At 47.0% G+C, this 22140-nt stretch overlaps 7 protein-coding genes across 7 annotated transcripts; 2 read left to right on the top strand and 5 right to left on the bottom strand.

The window, feature by feature from the left end:
* Positions 1-1048: 1048 nt before the first annotated feature.
* Positions 1049-4429, bottom strand: LHYA1_G007188 (WSC domain-containing protein; the record flags this gene model as incomplete). The annotated part of the gene is made up of 8 exons (XM_031152118.1): positions 1049-1994; positions 2041-3355; positions 3403-3521; positions 3708-3758; positions 3805-4071; positions 4141-4202; positions 4256-4341; positions 4396-4429. The coding sequence occupies 8 exons, from the start codon at positions 4427-4429 to the stop codon at positions 1049-1051; spliced, it is 2880 nt and encodes a 959-aa protein (XP_031002105.1).
* A 262-nt stretch (positions 4430-4691) lies between these two features.
* On the bottom strand, positions 4692-5247 carry LHYA1_G007189 (uncharacterized protein; the record flags this gene model as incomplete). The annotated part of the gene is made up of 2 exons (XM_031152119.1): positions 4692-4820; positions 4867-5247. The coding sequence occupies 2 exons, from the start codon at positions 5245-5247 to the stop codon at positions 4692-4694; spliced, it is 510 nt and encodes a 169-aa protein (XP_031002106.1).
* Positions 5248-6290: 1043 nt separating this feature from the next.
* On the bottom strand, positions 6291-8000 carry serA (D-3-phosphoglycerate dehydrogenase; the record flags this gene model as incomplete). The annotated part of the gene is made up of 1 exon (XM_031152120.1): positions 6291-8000. The coding sequence occupies one exon, from the start codon at positions 7998-8000 to the stop codon at positions 6291-6293; it is 1710 nt and encodes a 569-aa protein (XP_031002104.1).
* Positions 8001-8575: 575 nt separating this feature from the next.
* glo1 (Lactoylglutathione lyase) lies at positions 8576-9748 on the bottom strand (the record flags this gene model as incomplete). The annotated part of the gene is made up of 5 exons (XM_031152121.1): positions 8576-8751; positions 8798-9086; positions 9136-9572; positions 9624-9652; positions 9708-9748. 5 exons carry the CDS (start codon positions 9746-9748, stop codon positions 8576-8578), a joined length of 972 nt encoding a protein of 323 aa, XP_031002109.1.
* A 725-nt stretch (positions 9749-10473) lies between these two features.
* LHYA1_G007192 (uncharacterized protein) lies at positions 10474-11517 on the top strand (the record flags this gene model as incomplete). The annotated part of the gene is made up of 2 exons (XM_031152122.1): positions 10474-10689; positions 10822-11517. The coding sequence occupies 2 exons, from the start codon at positions 10474-10476 to the stop codon at positions 11515-11517; spliced, it is 912 nt and encodes a 303-aa protein (XP_031002108.1).
* A 1112-nt stretch (positions 11518-12629) lies between these two features.
* Positions 12630-13824, top strand: SPAC186.03 (putative L-asparaginase; the record flags this gene model as incomplete). Its single annotated transcript, XM_031152123.1, has 2 exons — positions 12630-12822; positions 12869-13824. Coding segments are annotated over 2 exons (1149 nt in total), but the record flags the coding sequence as incomplete, so codon positions are not given.
* A 2334-nt stretch (positions 13825-16158) lies between these two features.
* LHYA1_G007194 (uncharacterized protein) lies at positions 16159-18461 on the bottom strand (the record flags this gene model as incomplete). Its single annotated transcript, XM_031152124.1, is given in 3 exon segments — positions 16159-17161; positions 17330-18294; positions 18309-18461. The coding sequence occupies 3 exon segments, from the start codon at positions 18459-18461 to the stop codon at positions 16159-16161; spliced, it is 2121 nt and encodes a 706-aa protein (XP_031002113.1).
* Positions 18462-22140: the final 3679 nt, after the last annotated feature.

Below are 22140 nucleotides of genomic sequence, written 5' to 3' on the forward strand. Positions count from 1 at the left end.
TACTATCTATCCTGCCATCCAACCAAACCCCTTATTACTTCTTTATTGACAGCTGTAAAAAACAAACAGTATTAGCTTTATCTCCCACAGCAGTCTCAGCGTCGTACTCTCATCATCTCTACCACAGACAACAGATACATTCCTAGCCGACTTTGCCGTAGGTCTCGGAACCGGCTCAATCAAGGTCGGTGCGCCGGCGCGAGGAGAGAACGTGGAGCGGCTGAACCGCTTATTGGATATCGAGGAGGAGTTGAGAGGCAAGGGCGAGGATGTGGGGTATGCTGGGAAGGATTACCAGAGTACCTACTCGCGGGGCCGGGACAATGAGGGAAAACAACCTTTTAACGTTTATGGGCATTAAGTGAGCGAGCGCTGGTACGGACTGGAATTAAAGCGGTTAAATCAACATTGTATTTGAAAGGTGAGTGGTTGTCGGGATAGTATGCATGTGGATAGTCACATGAGTTAGCGCGGATGACTACGCGTACGCGATGCAGAGGTAAAACCTCCTCCTCGCCTTGTTATCACACTTAGACTTAAAACCTAGAAACCAAACCACCAAACAGAGCGAAAGCAATACAAGATAAGTTACTAGGACAGAAAAATGGACTATGTGATACCAACAGCGGTTCCGAATATATACCACTTTCGGCTCTCGTTTATAACGAATAATGAATGATGGAAAGAGAACCGAGTAGAATACTTTGGTTTGGGAATTCTTTACATAGATCACTTGTATATCTACTCAAGTCCTTTACTCCGGAATTCTCTAAAAGAAAGACAACTAGATCAAATACACAATTGGACTACGACCTTAGGGAAAAGAAATGAGCGAGCGTTTTTGAAAGAAACCCAGAGGAGAAACGAATACACTTGCCGCATCCAAGTAGACTACTATATCTTTGATTGAAAGTTACGAGCAAAGTTGCTACGTGCAAGCACTACCTAAACCTTGATACCCCTTCAATATTCAGCGTGACCGCTCCCAAGATATAGCCTTTCAATTCCGACCCTAGTAGTAACAATAGCTAGCCAGGCCGGTCTTCACTCACCCAGAAGCCCCACTTGCAGTAATCGTAGCTGTGGTCGTGGCATACAAGTTATACATGTTTGGACCTCCACACATTTGACTCGAGTCTCCCTTACATGTCATCGTGCACGCAGTACTCCCAGAAAGACTACTCGGTTGCGGCGAGGGTGCTGCTGTATGAGCAAAGCATTCTCGGCCATACTCGACACCAACAAAGGCATAAGTGGTAGCAGGTGTAGCGGAGAGCCGCGCAAGTGCTGAGGAGATACAGAGCTCGGGACTCATGCTATTGTTACTGAAGAGCTTCGGCATGTTGTGTGCTTGGAAAGGGCCTCCAGCTGGGTCGGAGAAACATCCAAGAGATGTAAACCCTTGAATTGCTGAAGTGGTGGTGCTGGCCGTTGAGATTCCGGGTGTGGACGTGGCGCTAGATGTTGAGATTGATATCGAAGGAGTTGATGATGAGGACAGAGATGATGTAGCTGAACCTGATTTGACGGTTGATCCCGCCATCGAAGTTGACATTGATAATGAACTTGAGCCAGGGCTAGATTGCCCGGGAATAGAATCCGGACCAGGAACATATTTCGTTCGATCATAGTAGATTGAAACGTAGGTTCCGTCACCGCCACATGCTTGTGTAATATCTCCCGGGCAGCTCATCTCACACTTTTTTACAGTGTCGTTGGTATACTTGGTGTAACTGGGTGCTGTGCTTCCACACCAGCACTGTGTATGGTATTCGGTCCCAGCGAAGATATATCCGGCTTTGAAGCATGTAGCTTGACACCATCCATTTTCATTCGTAGCATTATTGAATTGCTTGAGAAGTTGACGCCCGGCTCCATCATAATAGCAACCAAGATAAGAAAACTCGGCTGTGCCATTTGGTAGAAGTGGGCCTAATTGCCTGGTGACAATATTTGCAGAGATGGCAACGTCGTGGACCCCGAAGTTCACATCACTGTATCTTGTCAGTTATAGGATCTATGATCAATTATGATACTCACTCAACGTTCAAAATCCAGACGTCTGAAACAGTGTGATCAGGCCGGTTGACTCCAAGTGGCGCTGCAACAATAGAAACTTGACCCAGAGCACAAGTATTGACGTCAATCTTCTGAGCTTCATGTAGATCTGTGCCATGATTGGGTGCCAAAAGCTCTACATCAATCGGCGGCTTGCTTTTCGTGATCGTCAATGCTGATCCTCCCGAATTGCAAATTCGGATGTTCCGAGAAACTGTACTTCCCGCTACAACATTACCGAAGTCCATATTGACAGGCTCTGAAAAGTCCCAGCCGCCTTCAATGGTAGAGACAGAAATGTTGGCAATAGGAGCTGTCGAGGCTGAGCCGGTCAATAATACATAACCATTTCCTCCTGTGGTCCACCATTGCAGAAACGTGGAGTATGCACCTGTTTGGTTGGCTAAAAATTGGACGGGAATTGATAGACCTTGGCCAGTTGTGAGCGTGTCTCCAACTTTGGGAAGACTTGAAGAACTGAATCCATTTCCTAAATCTCCATTAGTGATATTTTGGAAAACGATAGGGCCATCGTCAGTGTCTACACTACTTGTCCACGCGCTGCCCAAAAAGATTAAAGTCTGGGCTCCGACATTTTGCAGAACGAGTGAAGCTGAAAGGCCTGTTTTGGCGCCGGCAGATCCAACGACAATTCCGCCCAGATCGACCTCAGGGGGGTTAATGGTGAGATAAGCGACTTTGGACACAGTATTTCCGGTAAGTGAAATTGGAAGAATGTTGCTATATTTGGGGACGCCATTTGTGGTGTACAAGTTCAAGTTGGTACTTGCTACTCCGGGTTGAACTTTTCCAAATGAAGCGTTCTGTGCATCGTTGATTGAAGACTGGGTAAGGTTCCAGGTGACGGGGAATTGAAACGTTTGACCTTTACTTAGCTGTCCTTTTGGAAAGGTGGAATTGAGACATTGCCAAGTTGCATCTCCAGTTGCACAACCATTGATCGAGGTAGGAATTAATGCCGTGCAATTGACGATCTGAGTACTAGTAGAACCGATTGGAGTATCTCCAAAATCAACAGGCTGGGAGCACAAAAGAGGTAAAGAAACGGGAGATCCAAGACAGAAGACATGGCCGCTGGTATCTGAAACATAAAGGCGGCTATCTCCGAAAGTAGGGCGTTGGAATTTGTTCAGTCCACCCGTAGCTGTCAGAGGAATCGACTTAAGGATGCCATTGACAGGAACTGCGTTGAAGGCTTGAAGGCCGAGATTGGGATCCGATATCCAGAGAATGCCAGTACCAGCTTCACCTTTGTATGAAGTGACGGTAGGAACACCTAAATCTAATTAGTAAATGACACAACAAGCAGGAAACCCTTTTTACCGATTCCGACCCTGCCAGCCGAGTTTGTTGCCGTCTGCCCAACAAGGGTGAACAATGGCGCCCCTTGGGAATCCAGACCAATCTTGTAACAGACCGTCGGGGAGCCTACAGGGGTAAAGCTTTCACAGGTCAGAATTTATATTGGCACCTTGAAGTTGAAATTGAACTTACTATATGAACCCGCCTTCTAGAGGATATGATCCTACACCTCCAAAGACAGACCCTTGAGCAAGGATGGTCTGGATGATGTTATCGGTTCCTATTTGAGTCAGCTTTATGACCTCCGAAAACGCAAAAATAATAACATGCCTCCGGGGCCTTGTTTGAAGCCGCCAAGATTATTGGCATTCATGATGCTGAGAAACATTAGCGAACATTCCGGTACGTCAGTAGAATCCATACTAAGCTTTGCCGTTCTTTCCCACAGTAATTGCAATTCTTGAGACCCCAGTTCCGCTGAACACCGCCGGATCTAACAACGTAGCCCCTGAGGATCCAAGATCTCTGTCACCTGCGTCCATAGACAGGTATTCATAGGGCTCGAAATAGTCTGTCAGAGAAACTTTGCCGGCGGCTGACACTGTGAAACTGGCCACAACCTCGTCAAGGGTTGATAAGGGTAATCGACCCGATGATGGAACGTCACCATTTGCGTGGCCTTGTCCATTACTTAGGCACCGTTAGCTGATATTCACTGCTCTTCTTCATTCAAGTTTTAAGCAGGTAAAGATAACTTACCCTGTGACAGTAAAGAAACGGTTTCCATCTGTGGCGAAGCCCATTCCCGATTGCCAAATACCCTTTTCAGATGTCAGAGGTGCGTATTACAGGACGTATGGACGTAAGATCTTACCGCTTTGCCTCCCTTCTGTGCGGTAATATCGGTCACGACTGGTGATGCTCCAGGACTAGACTCCATTGCAAAGAGGGTGGTCACACCTGATAAACATGATTAGCTAGGTATTCTTGGCAGTAGAGAAGGGGGGAGCATACCAACTCCAGGGGTGGTGCTAACACCAACTATCATGCCAGTATAATTAAAGAGATCGCAATGGCCTCAAAACCCTCCCAGTACGATACCATTTATTATGGTCAATGACGGACGCTGCAAAACCGTACCGCCAATGAAATATCTAAACATTGTCAGCTTGCGTCAATAGTAATTCACTTGCACTTGCCTCGTATTATCATTATCCGCGAAGTTTCCATCAATGATAACGGGAAAGCCAGGTTTGTCTTGTAGCGTAAGAATGTCCACAGCATAAAGCTTGTAAATTCCTAGATGTCTGTTAAAGAGACCCAGGGAACTCGCCTTTCTGATGCTCACCATTTGCCACGCCACCAGATGAGGCTCCATTCTTGTAGCCTTTGGCGAAAAAGTACGCCGTGTTTACACTGGCGTCGATGATCGGTGTACCCTGTACGCAATTAGTTTACGAATCATGGGATTGCGGTTCAACTTACCGTAATACCAATGTAGTCAGGAATGTCCGTACAGCCGATGTCGCTTTGCAGGAAAGGCGGTTGGACGGTACGAGAATTCAACATGGTCCCGTTGACAGCATCGAGGGTTCGAATGACATTCATAGAGGAAGCCAGGAAAACAAGCTGGGTCCCACCAGGCGGGGTGTACACAAGTGGCTTCGCATACCATTTCTCCTTGGCACCGTAAGTATTTTGCCATAATATTCCGAAGTTTTGAGAGCCAACGATGGTCGGTTGCATGTTATGGTTATCGAGATAGCCTGACTGAGCTGGATCGGCATCTTGAATCTCGTCTGTGGGTGCGAGAGAATGTACGAAGATCGGCCAGAATGCCACGATGAAGAAACATATCGGCCACATGGCGACGAATCTGGGGTTTACAGCGCTGTCTGGAAATAGAAACAAGATGACTAGAAATGGGAGGATTCAAGAGAAAGGACAGAAAAAAGAAGATAGAAGGTTGCAACACAAGTACATGGCGGGAGATTGCAGAAAAGAAATGCTCATGATGCTTTAGCGCGACATCCTTTCTGGGCAGAAAAAGGAATAGATACAAGACACTCCGCCCGCTGTTCGGACCAGAATGAACCGAGCAGAGCAAGTTATTTTCATGAAGAATCTAGATGGATGGTAGGCACTAATCCGAGATAGAAGCTGCAGAATTTCTCGGAGCTGAAATGCCCAACCTTCGGCTTGGTTCAACAATACTTTACATGTATTACCCCAGTTTCTACTGCCTAAGGCACCTTACCTGGGTACTGCATAGCATATCCGTTCAACACAGGTCTCGACGTTTTCTATGAGCAAGCTTCTCAACTCCCTAAGAAAACTTTGACCGTTTCCAGCATGTCTTGTAAGACAAAGCAGGAACAACGCCGTCCACGGACTATAGTAAAGAGCACCAAGAAAGCACTTACCCACGTGGCATTGGCATTGTGAAACGGCAGCTTTGATATTCACATTCACATTCATGTTCGCCTACTCCCTAGAAAAGATATTAGATAGCATAATTTGTAAAGAGGTTAAATATGTTATAGGAGCGGGAGCGTTGATAGCGTGAAAGCAGTGAAGTGAAGTGCCGTCGAAACACGCTAAAATTGAGTTACTCGTAGCCACAGCCGAACATCCAGGGATTATCAAGACACGACGCGTCGCGTTTCCTTCCATCACAGCTTTTCAGCCTTTATAAGGTGATCTTCCTTCTCACTTCTATTCAGTCACATATAGAATATGAAGGATGTAAAGTCAGAATCTGTGTTTTAACGTTGCTATATCTTATGCCATGTTTCCCTTGCCCTTTCCCGCACACCTATCTATATGTTGAATAACACCATGCAACGCCATCTCGCACACTCCTAATCTCAAAAACTCACCCAAACCAAATTCCAGACCGTGTTTCCCAATTAGAGATGAACGACACTAACGTTCAGAACCCCCTTCTCCTCCCTCAATGCTGCCTCAACATCCTTCCCCACCTCCCCCTGCACACTCAAAATCATCAAAGCCTCATTCTCCTCTCCTCCTTCGCTCTCGCCCTCGTCCTCGTCCTCAGCTCCCTTCTCCAGTGCCGCAACATTCATACTCCTAATGTTCACGCCCGCTCTCCCAAGTACATTCCCCACTCCCCCAATCTTTCCAGGACGATCATAGTTGTGTAAAATAAGCAGGGTTCCCTCTGGCACAAACGACGCGCTGAACCGATCAAGTCTCGAGATGAATATAGACTTCCCACTTACATATCCACTGATAATGCCCTCCCCCTGGCCACTCGCCCTTAGCGTAACCAGAGAGGCGTAAACCATATCCCCAGCCGAGCCACCCCGGGTATGGATTTCATTAATCACGATCCCCTTTTGCTTCGCGATCAGATTCGCATTCACGATATTCACGTCCCGGCCACCACTATCCGAAATCGACGACGTAAGACCTTTAACGAGCGCCGCAAACAATGGCCTAGTGTTGGAAATGGTAGCCAACTCGCCTTCATACACCAGATCAAAAGCAGTGCCGACTTTCCCCTGAGAAGTATAATGCTGCGTATAAAGCCCACCCATTTTCTCCACAAGCTTCACGAATGGCTGTAGTTTCTTATACTCCTCTGGCAATATCAACGGCGCATTAACAGCGCTCGTAGGTAGTCCTCCTTCCAATATTGAAAGGACTTGAGCACAGACGTCCATGGACACATTTTCTTGTGCTTCAACGGTACTTGCACCTAGATGCGGTGTAGCGACCACTTTGGGATGCCGGCAGAGTGCTTCAGCTGCTGAGCCCGCAGCGGGAGGTTCGGATGTAAAGACATCAAGGCCTGCACCTGCAATAGTACCGTTTTCAAGAGCTTCGAGCAATGCAGCCTCGTTATACACTCCGCCTCTAGCCACATTCAGAATCTTAGCCGTCTTTTTCATAGTCTCAAGTTCCTTCTTCCCAATCAGATCCAGCGTACTAGCAATAAGCGGCGTATGAATAGTAAGGAAATCCACATTCGGAAGTAAAGAAGGCAGGTCCGAGACAAGGGTAGCAGAAGCTGAGGCTGCGATTTCGGGACTTGCGTAGGGATCGAGAGCCAAAACGGTCATGCCGAGTCCTACACCCATGCGAGCGACTTTCCATCCTACTTTCCCTAGACCGATAATCCCAAGTATCTTGCCGCCAACTTCTGTGCCCACGAGTTGACTGCGTTCCCACCCTCCATTGCGGAGATTTCGGTCTCCAGCTGGCACGTTGCGGGCAACGGACATGAGAAGGGCGATGGTGTGTTCGGCTGCTGCCACAATGTTTCCGCTGGGGCTGTTGACAACAATAATACCGTGTGTGGTAGCTACATCGACATCTACATTGTCGACGCCGACACCAGCTCGAGCGACAACTTTGAGGTTTTTGGCGGCTGCAAGGACGGGGGCTGTGACTTTTGTCTCGGAGCGTATGACGAGGGCGTGGTAGTTGGGGATTATGGAGATGAGCTCTTCAGCGGAGAGGCCTCTGGGTTGGTCAATGTCGAAGTGGGGTACAAGAAGAGCGAGTCCATCGGGAGAGACTTTCTCTGGGATCAGAATCCTGGGACTTGAGGAACTCGAGGAGTTTCCGTTTGTTGGGAGGGCAGAAGGCGCCATGTTTTCCGAGAAGAGGCTGCTCGAATCGGTAATGGTTGTCTAGCGGTGTAGTATGTCGAGGAAGGTTAAGTAGGAAGGTTGAGTGGGTACAGGGTAAGGTAAGGTTGGAAGGAGTAGGTCAATTATGTACCTATGTAGGCAAGAAGCATGGAAAGTAAATTAGAGTAAAGGAAGGTGCGAAAGGAAAGAGAAGGAAGGATGGATGAACTGGCAGAAGAGATCCCACGCCATCCCACGCCATCCCACGCCTGCAATGTCTACCTAGGTACTTTACGATATCTGCATGGAGGTGTAGAGTAGAGTAGAGTAGAGTAGAGTCCACTCCACGTCCATCAATACCTAGCATTCCCCGCCCCCGCATAAGGCTAACGCACCTAACCGCGTGCCGGAACTACCCCGCCATCCAGGAACCAAGGAGTGTCGCTTGGCATGCAAGGCTCGCCCTGTTGTAGATGCACCTGATCACCTGAGAAGGAAAAATAAATGCACCGCTGCGGGTCATTGCTCTATAATACAAGTAGTCATATTTGACAAATGTTGGCCTGACATTCTTAATTAAGGGCTTCCTAAGACTCCTACCAGTTTGCTCTGTCCTTCAACTTCTCATTTTGAATAACTTCAATCCAGTAATTGTCCGGGTCTAGAACAAATGCTACATTCTTCATACGACCGTCTGTGAGTCTCTTCTTCCAGTTCACACCTTGCTCCTCAAAGCGCTGGCACGCACCATCAAGATCATCGACCGAAACGCCTGTATAATTAGCTACATCCACTAAGACTGGAGAGTTATTGCTTACAAATATGACCAAATCCTTGAGGCTCGTCATTACCGTTGTGATACTTAAAATCGGCATCCTTCTCAGTACCGTGGTTCCAAGTCAACTCTAGAAGGCCCTCTCTTCCGGCAGTTGGATTGACACCATTTGCAGACGTGTTTGGAACACCCGTTTCACCGGGGTATGCAAGGAAATAGAGTGTGAATTTCGCATCTTTGTTCTCGTTCGTCCTCATCAAAGTCATCCCCATAACCTCTTGGTAGAACTTCAATGATTTCTCGTTGTCCTTAACCCGAATCATTGTGTGGTTCTATGCCAATCAGTATACATCTAGAAATATGCTGCCACAGCCTTCTTACCATGCGGTATGTCTGCAGGTCTGTAGTCTTGATATCCTCAGTCTTTTCAACCGAATTCTGGCTAATGATCTCTACCCAGTATCCATCGGGATCGAGAGCAAATGCAATGTGATGCATTCGTCCGTCCGTCAACTTCTTCTGGAACTTGTAACCGGCATCCTCAATTCGTTGGCAGGCGGCCTGAATATTGTCGACACTGATACAAGTATGACCAAACCCCCTCGCAGGCTCACTGTTGCCAGTTGCAACTTTATAATCCGGATCATTCTCGGTTCCATAATTATGTGTCAATTCGATCAGACCTTCGCGATCGCTGAAGTGATTGCCATGTGAAAGTGCCTTCGGAGAGTCGTATCCCAAAAAGTAGAGGTCGAATTTGGCTTCCGGTTGTTCAATCTTTCGAATCATCTTCATACCGAGGTGTTCATAGAACTTGACTAGGGGCGAAAGTTAGACAACCCATTATTCTTGAAGTATTCGGGACGTACCTGACTCCTTGGGGTCTTTCACCCGAATCCTAGAGAAAGATCAGTATGACTACCTAGAATAAAACGTGTCATTTGCTGCCGCACATCGAGTGGTTAAGCTTGTAGGTCTTTAAATCCGTAGCCATGGTTGCGAAGGGTCTGCTAGCTATCGAGATGTCAGTACCCCACCGTTGAGAGCATCTATTTAGTCAACAGAGACTCGTACCTGAGTCTACAATGCTGTGTCGAATGAAGGTTGATCTCAAGGTTCTCTGGAAGATGCGGACTGATTGCATAGAAGAGGAAGAGGGTTGAGTAGTGGTAGTTGTCAATCAATGTGTAATGGAGGTGAAGCCCCGCCTTCACTCGCCTACTGTACATATGACGTGGAGGGAGCGTGTAAATAAATCTACAGTACTACAAGGTACAGCCGAGGGGAGAATGATAAAGTAGCAATAGAAACAACCGACCATCCAATACTTGAGAATCGTCTGTCCGAAGGAGAAGTGGACCCAGGTAGCTGATGGATTCCTGCCTGCTATCTTTTTGGGGCATGTTTGAATGCCTCGCAGCTTCTTCTACTTCTTCCTCTTCCTCAGCGCCGAGCGTCCTCGTAGAAAGCATCGCGGCGCTGGGTATTCTAGGCCCAAATAATGACACAAGCGTTCTTTGAGGGTTTTAATATAGAGTAACCTGAGGCTGAGGGGGTAGAATGTCTCTAACAGGATGCAGTAGAGCGTCCAGGCCAAAGCAAGAAGCATTGCACCCATCCACATGCGGGAGAACTGCTCCAGGACCGGGCTTGCTATAGCACCAATAATGTTTGTATAAACTGTGATCTGTGAATAATACAAAAAAGGTGATATTCGGAATGACTGACAGGACTGACAGTCATTCCGAATATCAGAATACTGTATGGCCGTCGCATAATTCTCTACAGTATCGCAAGCAAGGCAAGCCAGCTTTAGACTTTCCTGCCCAAGCTTCCTGCCTCGCCGAGGAATCCGAACAACATTGCAAATTCCTGATCAAGACAAGCTGTAGCAAGACAACTAAAGATTGTGTATTGAGAAAAGATGTTATAGAGGTAGGTACAGTACCTAGGTAGCTGTAGGTCCCGTCCCATCCCCATCACCCTTATCGCTCTAGCTCGCTTGTCATTTCAATCCCGCGATACCTACAGCAATGCCATCCTCAGCTAACTTCCATCATACTGTAGCATCTCCTCCTCCCCAACTCAGTCTCTCAAGTCATGCTGCTCACGAAACCACTCACGACGTTTCTCTCGCAGAATGCATCACCCCAGCTGCCAACGCTCCTCCTCATATCGCCTACGGGAAAGCTCCTCTCCAGCTCCTCCCCCCTCCCAGCCTCGATCCTCAGAACACAGGCCACAGTGGCTTGCACAACGTGGAATCTCTACCACCCCTTCCAAGCAAGCACCAGCAGCCGGGTCAACACTTCACTTCCTCCGGGGCCAACATCCTTGTCCAGCGCAAGCACCTCCGATCTCAGCTCTATAACTATCCAACTCTCACACGGCACAATGGTCATACGCTCCCTCTCTTGCGGACTTCTCTTCGTAGCAATTGGTCCCTCGATCACACCTACCACAGCGCCGAGCTCACACCACCTGTTGTTTTCACCTCATATCGCATCATCACATACCTCGCCTCAAGCTTCGCCCCCTACACATCAATACCTCCATGATGGGCTCGGGGAAAGAGTAGTTTCTGGGGGTAGTTTAACTGTTGGGAGCGGGGCGCCGTCGGAAGCTGGCAGTGTAGGGAGTTCTGTCACTGGAGCGAGGACTCATGCGAGCATATTGGGGATTAAAAGACAAGCGGATGAGGTAGGGAGATGGCTGGAAACGAGTCTAAAGGGCTTTGTGTTGAGTACTGGGGAAGGACGATAATAGCGCATGGGGATCTTCGACGGTGGAAAAGAGCGTACTTGGGCGTGATTTCGGAGTTCAAAATTTGCTAGGTCATGGCGTTTTGAAGGCTTGGGATCATGGGATGAAGTCAAGGAGACTTATAGCATATCCATTTCAACTTAAGCCCCAGGGCTGAATCCAGCTCCCTTGCTGGTTGTACTCCCTACGTACCAGGAGAAAGATAATATTGCATCATGACGCATTATGAAGGCGTCGGGACGATAATTTGGATGGATCGAACTGTATTATATGCAAGGCGTCCTGGAGCTGGTTCCGAGATACCACGATATATTTTACTACAACGACTTTCACACATATTCGCTATCTCATTGGTATTGTCTACGTGGTGCGGCATTTGGCTATTTCGCATTATACTTCAACAGTAGGCAAGTGCCAATTTTCAAAGCTTTCTTGAGTCAGGTGAGCCAAAAGTTCCCGCTTTCTTATTGAATGAAATACGTTAAAGTTTGAACTCCATTCATTTCGGAGTAATTTAGTATATCAACGAGAACGTTCAAAGGGCAGCAAGCTCTTATCACATGACTCAGGAGATGAGTAATTTTCTTTTAGCCAAGAGACTTGATCTATGCAATGCGTACTATTCTCAAACCATTTAATGGTATTCTCCGTATGCAATTGCAGCCGAACGCCAGGGAGCTTTGGGTACCGGTTTACATCTGTACTTACCGGCGGCCACCAGAACTCCGTAAAGCTGATAGCTTCCTAAGTTCCTGCATAGAGCTTCGGATGCTTGGCCGTTCCCAAACCACTAGGCTCCCACTCTACCGGGCCGGGCGTCCACTTTCCCCTTATCTTAGCCATTTTCTATCCGGCTACGGGGCAGCCAGTGTTCTTGGCAGCCCATAAGTGGGGTTTACCACTATGAATATACTTGCAGAACATCTCGCGAGTCGCGCCGCTGATAAGAATTTGATGCTAACATAATAAAGATAACGAGTGTTACTCAATGGAGACTCTTCAGGCAAACGGTCAGATCTATATAAAGGTCCATGTAAGTATTCTTCTCCTCTCATTCGTTGCTACAGTATTCTTTAGATCCAAAGAGCAAGTCGGAACTTACTGTGTAAAGACTGTCAGCTAGGCGAGCTTTATCATTCAAGATGCTTTCCGTGACCACATTACTATGCGCTCTGGCCTCTGTGGGATACGCTGCCCCTGCTGTCTATCCACGAGCAACTGATCCGTTTGTGTTCACAAACTCCAATGGCCTAAATTTCACACAGATGAATGGTAGTCTGCCAAATGTAACTATATTTGCAACTGGTAAGCCTTTTCCGAAACCTAAGCAACCAGGAACTCATTTTTTCAGGTGGGACAATTGCCGGCTCAGGAAGTAGTGACGTCCAAACAACCGGCTACACAGCCGGTGTAGTGGGCATCCTGACCCTTCTCGACGCCGTCCCCGCAGTCCTCAACGTCTCAAATGTCGCCGGCATCCAATCAGCCAATGTACCAAGTGAGGACGTAACTTCCGACCTCCTCATCACAATAGCCAAGCAAATCAAAAAATACGTCTGCGATGACCCCACCATGTCAGGAGCAGTAGTCACTCATGGAACCGATGTCCTCGAAGAAACAGCCTTCTTCCTCGACGCAGTAGTAAACTGCGGCAAACCTGTAGTTATCGTCGGTGCCATGCGTCCCTCGACTGCCATCTCAGCCGACGGGCCCTACAATCTCCTCGAAGCGGTAACCGTAGCCGCCAGCCCTCTTGCGCGGGACCGCGGGGCAATGGTCGTGATGAACGACCGCATCGTCTCGGCGTACTACGTTACTAAACTGAATGCGAATACCATGGACACATTCAAGGCTCCGGAGATGGGAAATCTCGGCACGCTCGTCTCAGACGTCCCGTATTTCTTCTACCCTGCCGTAAAACCGACCGGCAAGAACGAAATCGACATCTCGAACGTCACGTCGATCCCACGCGTAGACATCCTCTTCGCATACGAAGACATGAAAAACGACACCCTCTACAACGCCGTAGCCAGCGGCGCCAAGGGCATTGTGATTGCAGGCGCTGGAGCCGGCGGCGTCAGCACGTCATTCGGGTACGCTGTTGCGGATGTAATTGCGACGTATGGGGTTCCCGTTGTGCTTAGTACGAGGGCGATGAGCGGGGAGGTGCCGAACGTGGAGTTGCCGCAGATTGCGAGTGGGTATTTGAATCCGATGAAGAGTCGGGTTTTGCTGGGCTTGTTGTTGGCGCATGGGAAGAATATTACGGAAATTGGCGAGGCGTTCAAGGGGTCGACTGCTAATTAGATTTGTTGGGCGATTATGAAGTCATGATTAATGTAATAGAGCACTGACTAATTCATATGCTTCTTGTCGGACTGGGCTTGTTTTGTGTTCTTTTTAAAGATGTACTCTAGTTGAATACGTGATAATTTTGTTATGCTAATTTCTATTCGAGTTTCCCTTGATTGCTGAAGACCTCTATTCTACAGTTTCTTTTCTTTTCAAACGTGGATATTGAGCTGTACAGATTATGCTCATACCAGACTAAATGGAGAGCTAGATATGGAAACATGGCTGCTATACAAAAGCGTGTTCAAAAGGCATGTTAGGGACTAGAATCAAACCATTCATAATCCAATAATCTGTTGCAAATTGCTTGATTCCTGGAAGTCCACGCATCCTTGTCATTACCACCTTTAATGTATCTGCAGAAAGATTAGCATAGATATTTCAACCACTTTTTAATCACTTACCGATCCAACGGACGCGGCATGTCTCCTTTTTCCAGCGTAACCGAGCTCCACCAGCCAGTACATGGGAACCCATCATGCTCTTTTTCGTATAAAGGGTAGACATGTACCAATCCCAAATTCAACTTGTTTTGCAAAAACCCCATCACCTTCCACGGATCTTTTTTCCTGCCCAAAAAATCCACCGAGATCAAGTTCAAGCACCTCAGCGTAAAGGCATGGCTGCGAAGAAACCGGAAGAGCGTATCAGAGCGTGTGCGCAATTGGTGCAATACAAGTGTGTGTAGAGAAGGCAGCACGAGATCCTTATGCAGCAGCATTGCTAAATCATCACGCACCAACTGGCCATGTATGTACAAGGGTAGCATCTCTGGTCTACATCGGAAGCCCAGGTACAGACTCTCCAGTCCCTTGGCACAGTTCAGCATCTCAAAAAGCCTGGACGAAAACTCCGGGATCCAGTAAGGCCACGTGTGGAGGTTGAGGTTTAGTGAAGTGAGGTTGGCGAATACGGACTTGGAGGCTAAGGATACAGGTTTGTAGAGCAAGTATATGGCATCTGGAGATATGTCCAACACTTTAATGGGCGCACCACTCCTTTGGATCGCCACCATGATTTCCTCGAAATCTATTTCGTCCGCACCAATTACCCCCGGTGCATGTAAATAGCTATACCTTCCAAACGGCTCCGGATAAGAAGGGTGGTTGCGCCATTCCCGACGAAACGGAGACACGCTATCCGTGAGCGACGAATGAGAAGTCTGAATATATCTCCGCCGAGCGGACCTCGAATACAATATATCGGAACGCTCGAACCGAGAAGTCTCCATGTAGAAACCAGTCAGATTGGGTAGCTTGCTTATCCCATGCGCCAGATTCCGCACCTGGTCCACTGACTTCTGATGCTGCAAGCGGTCGAAGAATTCCTGCGGTCGAAGAATTCCTGCGGCCCCGGATGCTCCCGGCGCCATTTCCCCTCGTCGCGGCGTCTCTGCCAGGGGAACGCAAGCCTCCTGGATGGCGTGGAAGATGTACGCGGGTGCGGGTAATCCATTTCGTTGTTCGGCCACTCGTTGCGGAGGTCCTGTACTGCAAGGTCTGGGAACCAGGTCGTGTCGTAGAGGATCTTCGTGACGTATCGTGCCAGCGATGGGTTATCACAGACGCCGTGGAAGACGACCAGGTCTTCCGCGTGAGGACTGAACCATAGTTCTGGAAATAAGGGGAGGTGGCTCATGCATTCGTGCAACTCGCGAGAGACGAGGCGGAGAGGCTTCCATTGGTTTCTGGTCAGGTGGTCGGTAATCATGATGAGGATTTCCAATGGGATATGCATCTCGCGACGAGGTATATGACGACCAAAGCGTTGCCTGCGCTTCGTTTTGAGACTGAGGAGCACCATGGCTTATAATTTGTAGTTGGTTTTGAGAACGTGAAACTTGCTTCGGGATATGATGAAGGCTTGGGAGGTGCTGAACTCAGGTAGGAGGACGATTGTGATGGGAGATTTCTTTTTTCGAAATATAAACTGTGCCGTGACCTAAGCTATGTTAATTCAAGGGCACTTAATGAAAGCTTGTGACGTTTAGTGACGGGTTTCAAAGAAGCGTAACCACTGATGGAAACTACTTCGAATAGTTGCCGCAAGAGCCCTTTTCGATGTGTGGTACGCTAAAAGTCGCGACTTTACAATAAACTTCGTCTTTCTCTTTCCGTTCCGGAACAATAATATACATGCTGAAGTTACATGTACAGATTTTGCATAGACTGTTTCTCAGTCGTATGTATCCAATATGACCACCCTAGAGCATCAGATACAAGGAAATTTACTAGCGCAATTATGCGTAGCCAGAGACGAAAAGTCTACTCAATATCGTCTCATTTCGCCTTATGCCACCTCGAAAGACTGCTCTCCCCATCCATACACTCTCTTCAGACGACTCGCAAATATAAGAAGCAAGTGGCCTTCGATTTGTGACTTATGTGGCCGATGCAACGTAAGTGATTTCTGTATTGCTAGATCCGATGGAGGACAGAACATGATGACCGATCCAAACTTTGGCATTACAGAAAACTTCAAGTCTGCCATTGCGGTTTCAAAAGCTGCCCATGTAACTGATCCTCGTGATTGCGATTTTGAGAATAATGTTGAGAATGTCTTGACCGTATCTTGCTTCACTTTGAAAACTGGTAGCAGCTCCACCTTTTCTGGCTCAGCAGTCGCTAGATTGGGAGATATGTCGTATGCGGATGAATGTGGTGGGCGAGTTTTGTGTTTCTGTCTACGTTGTTGAACTTGCACTTCTGGGGTTTCCGCAATTGGTGTTGCTTGGGGAAGCTCAGCTTGTGCGTTCTGCGCAGCTGCTCTTGTCTGCAGTTGGTAGTATTCCTGAATATCTGTGACACATTTTTCAATGAGGTCTTGGTAGAGAAAACCCATCTTAGTACCTGTCTTATCAACGACAAATTGATCAAGTGCATTCAAGGCTCCTGCAGCCATACCTGGTTCAGTGAGATTATCGATAGGAATTGCGAAGTCCGCTAAATCGAGCTGGGATTTCAGGGGGTCCAGCTCCGTCGCCAGCTCCTTCAATCTTGAGACGTATAATTGTCCCTTCTTGAGATTCATGGGAGGTATAGCAAGTGACGAAGAAATCGACTGAACAAATCCAACAATCACAGCTAAATCACCAAAGGATTCAAATTCATTTTCATCCATTGCTTCTCGTTCCTTGGGATGAGAGCAATGGAGGTCGTCTAATTGCTTGATCCAGGTAATTGCTTTAGAGGCATCTACTCCAGGTTCACAGAGGCGGAGCATGTAATGAAGCCTTGGGTTTTCTCTTGTGAGCAGTTCTGGCTTGCCCTTGATGGATACACGTGCAACACCACTGTATGTTTCAGACTTGGTCAGTACTGCTTGATAAAATAAGGTTCGGAACAAGTGGGATGTTTCATGATTATGGCACTATCTAGCAATGCCCTCAAGACATGCGTAGAACGTAAAATGCAGAATGATATTTGAAATGGAGAGTAAGTACTTGAAACTCCGGACTTACTTGTCATATACGCCCGAGACGCGCTTGAAATACTTTGATCCTGAGAACGTTTGTACTTGGCGCTTGAAGAGCCTTTGTACCCGTCCATATTCCAGGTGACAGACGTTCGATATTTCCTGGAGAACGACGCCTCTATACCTAGGGTCGTTGGATTCATCAAGGATCCGAAGAAGACGACAGAGGTAGTCCCAAATTGCAGCACCAATAATAGCATTGTGGATCATCTCGAAGAATGCGATGCTAATGTTCTTGTCCGTTACAACAGGTAAAGTTCGTCCCTTCTCGTCTTTGATAAGTTCCGGCCTCGTGAAGAACCAAATATTGACAGCATGTGCCAGAAAGACGGGCTCCTCGCGACATAAGCTCAAATAACCATCCAGAGATGATTTTTGGTCTAAAGCGCTAGCCATTAACTCTTGCAACGAGAGTTTCTCTGGCTTGGGAATGATTGAAAGCTTTGACAGAGCAGCACGGGCAGCTTCCTCGGGCTTCTTCGATGGCTTCTTCGTGTTCCTAGAGGTTGATCCTACTTCGAGAATATCTTCGACTAAGATGTTGAGCATTTGCAAGGTATATAACTGTCTTAGCAGAATTAACTCGCCGGTCGATTGAGGAAGACAAAGTCCAGCGTTAACAACCACAGATAAATCATCCATAGCTATTTCATACTCTGCCTTAGATTTAGTGTTGTAAGACTGCCCGTAGGTTTCTTCGTCCATGAATAAAGTGAAAGAATATTTGAAATCGTCGATATGACGGAGATTGTTGACACGCATATTATGGACTATCACCGCGTGGTCGCCTGGGCCCATGTCTGGTCCTTCAATATATTGCTCAGAGAGTAACTTAGTAGCGCGATGCTTCAAAATATTCAGCAAGTAATCCGATCCAGGCTCCGTGATATCACGCAGGTTGATTTCAGGCATGAACTTGAAGACATTGCCCAGAGATCTATCGCAAGGGTCCTTCAAAACCACACCTTCTGCTGCACCAGCTTTGACTGTTCGAGTTCGTTGGCTTTATCAAGAGACCGCCAAATTTCCTCGATTTTGGCTCCGTGAATTCGATATTTCCTCGCAAGATCTCTCTGCAGCTCTTTTAGGGCTTCCCCGTTCTCCATCGGGTCGTCCATTGTGGATAATTCCGGAGCGGTGGGTATATGTACGTGAAGAAAAGCAGCAAAGGTGAAAAGGGGTACCCAGGAACACAGCTAGGTAGGTATGCGAAACGGAGTCCCAGACTCGGTGCAGCAATTTAGCACCACCACTGAAGAGCTGTAAAGGTGGTTAGTAGACTGACTAGAGAGTGAGGGGCATATAATACCTATAATATAGATAGCTGGCTAGTATTGTGAGAATTTGCAATGTTATTGACATGTACAGTATTTTGGTTGAAGTGACCCTTGTCTCTGGAAGCAGGGAAATGGATGGGGTGGGTTGAGGTGGAGTGGGTGTGGTCAGGTAGAAACCTTGCCCCGCATTGTCGGCGATTTGATGTTCCGTACCAGCGTACTGTACTACTGTAGTAGTCCCTTATTATCAAGCTGAATCTAGACAGCCTATACGCTGTTGTGGTCAAAACCCTCTTTTGGAGATATTGTTAGCTCCTGAGTTTCGTGCTCGCGATGATTCTGATATCTCGGGTCTACATTTTCGGTGCATATTGTGGTGGGGTTTAAGGGGCGTCACGTGAAGTTGAGGTATGCAGCTAAAATACAGGCGCTTGGACAGACTTCTAAACCATCCAATTCTACATACACATTCAATTACATAGATTATTATATATATAATTATTCAACGATGAAACTATAAGTCAGATCCTAGCCTAGAGTTCGGGGTTGTGTTGTCCCTCCACAATATCACTCAATTAGGACGATGGGAAGATTATTGCCTGCCCGCATGTAATTGACTAACTTTAGCGAGATAAAGGGGGCACAGCACAACGAATGTAACGCTCCCCTCTATGTACTGCATATGCCACCAGCAACAATCAAGTCAGGAAAATCCCGAAAATGTTCGAAACGAGGGGAACTAAAAATCATCATTGAATTACTGAATTACAGAATGCGACACTCGTATGGTGCTGCGATTCTATTTGCCAACATTAAAAATCGTAGCCGCATCGGCGTTGCATCTTCTCGCTTTCTCAACTTCCCTTGCCTCACTCCACATCTCCTGGATTGCTCTACCGGCTATTGCGAAATAGCAGCATCTAAAGCACAGCCTTCAAAACCGGGCCAACAGGGTCCAATACACCAGCAAGAATACCGTTCACCTTGGCGACAACGTCCTGAAGCTCGCCAGACACGTCGAGGGCAGCAGTACCAGCAACGGAGAGGGCGAAGGTCAAGATTGGTTGAACGATAGGCGAGAGAATAGTCACTACACCAGCGATCTCAGACTTGACAAGGCACAAAACATCTAAGAGTCATTAGCATAAAGGAATCCCGAGCAGCAGAGATATGCTTACCAGGCACGAGGGTCTGGACAAGGTTAAGGAGGACCGCGACAACGTCGAAGACGATGTGCTCCACATCCGCAAGAACGGTAAGAACGGCCCGGACCTCGTCATATACCAGAGGTGTAGCAATGCCACCGACCAGGGAAAGAACTGGACCTAATGTGGCATTGACAGTGCCGACGACATCAACAAGAACGGTCTTGACGGTAGGGACGACAGCAGTGGTGACATCTGATACGATGCTCGAATCTGGACGCAAAGGGTTAGTTTGTGAAGTAGAACAGTGACATATTCCAACTGACTGATGGTTGTCAAATCCTCTACCACTGAAACCTTGAGGTTGGATACGACGGTAGTCAGGCTCGAAACAACATTCGAATCTCTCGTGACGGGGGTCTTGAGGTTGGAAACCCCGGAAGTCAGACCCGAAACAACATCTCCCGTGGCGGGAACAAGTGGCGCGGAAAGGACCTGAGTTCCAAGGCTAAGAGCCAGAAGAGAGTACATGGAGAACTGCATGATGTCGGAGTTGTAAATTAACGAATGTTTTATTTATTTGGCTGAAAGAATAAATGAGTGTGAATGGTAAAACAAGTATTAATGCGCGAGTACAAAAGAGTGACTGTTGGATGCTGAGAGAAAATACATTCGGGGGAAAACAGATAATATACTCACTGATCTTGTCGATCTTGGCCTGAAATTGTGAGGTCTCAGGCCTCGTAGGTTTTTGGAAATTCAAATAGTTGATCCCCACGAGCCGCCTACCGATCCGACCAGCGGTCCTGCATGGACCCCACATGTCTGTATCACGACGATCCTCATTAAAGACAGTCAACGAGAGCATGGGTTTTAGATAGGGTAAACTGGGAGCAGGTCAAATAATCGAAATATACAATCGCCAATTCAGAGTTCCTAACCTATAAGGAATACCCATATTCTAATAGTAAACGAATTTTGCCTTTCTCTCAAGTCAAATGGATTTGTTGCTACTTTTCAACCTTCGAAATCGGATAACATGCAAACATAATGACTAATCAATGAACTCCTGTTACCGTATTAAGATGTGCTACAAGTAAGTACAACTTTGCTGGGGTATCTCATTTGGACATCGATCGTCACAATATGGCCAGAAAGGTAAACCTCCTTTGTTAATGCAGACTTTCGCCAAGACTTCTGAAGCTCAGCCTGGGACTTGCAGTGGAGAAACACCATAACAAGTAAGGTGCTATTTCTGCTCATTCATATTAGAGATAATGATACGCAGTGAAAAGATGAGAAGCAATCTCAGTGTCTCATACGGAAAAGGGGTATTGGTGTTGAAAATTGAAATAATGCATCGTCATTGCAAAAAAGAGTCTAAAATGCAATCCAAGATTTGTCAAATCTAATCCATCAATCAACGCGTGTTTACTTTTCCATAAACTCCGTGTACGGCGTATAATATGATTGTATCCGGCGACTATAGTATGATGCAATGAAACTCTGAATTATTAATTTTTAAAGTTATACACTACGACCGCTCGACGTTAAAACGCTTCAAAGACCTCTTTTGCCCCACCCAACAACACGACGAATTAAGTTCGCTATGGCTAGTAGAAGTATATCTAATGCCGCATCCCACTAATCCTATTCCGTAAACTTTATCGAAAAGCTGGCGTTCGAACGCCAGGTTCGCATTTGCTTAATTTCATGATAGTTTTCGCCTAGATAGGTAAGGTGCTTAGCTGATCTTCGTATAAAAATAGGGGTAAAGTCAGAATAAGCCTTAGTAAGGTGCTATAGACCCACTATACGTGCTTATATTAGCAAAACAGCTTAAAAGATCACGCCAACAGGATATAAAATGCGCAGCTGGATTAGGCATAATGTTACGCTAATGCAAGTCAGAGGGTGTTAGGATTTAACAGGGCAAAAGAGCTCTAAACTCTTCAGAGGGATGGACATTGCAAAAGGGGCAACACATTTTTAGATAAAGCAGTGCATATGTTGAAGATGTTCTGAAAAAATCCTTTGGGCTTAAGCAGAAGCTTGCCTTGCTGCCCTTGCATAGTGCTTCGTAAATGTGGATTCCGGGATCTTCGGGGATTTTAAAGTTCAAAAATCTGACAAGCATATAAAGAGAACGCGAGAGCAGTAGAGAATAAGTCGCGTCATAAGCATACTGCGGTATAAGCAATTTTCAGTTTTACGCTTAGATATTAGGGTCCCGATGCTTTAAGCAGGGCCAACTCTGACCGAGGTACAGAAGATCAATCGGAAGAGCTAGGTATATCTAACGATATGGAGTGTTGACTGTGGCATACTAGCTTATGATAATACCCGCGGCGTGCAGACTGAGTGCAATGTCTGCT

Source organism: Lachnellula hyalina (genome assembly GCF_007821495.1).
Source record: "Lachnellula hyalina strain CBS 185.66 chromosome Unknown contig00188, whole genome shotgun sequence".
NCBI classification, from domain to species: Eukaryota; Fungi; Ascomycota; class Leotiomycetes; order Helotiales; family Lachnaceae; genus Lachnellula; species Lachnellula hyalina.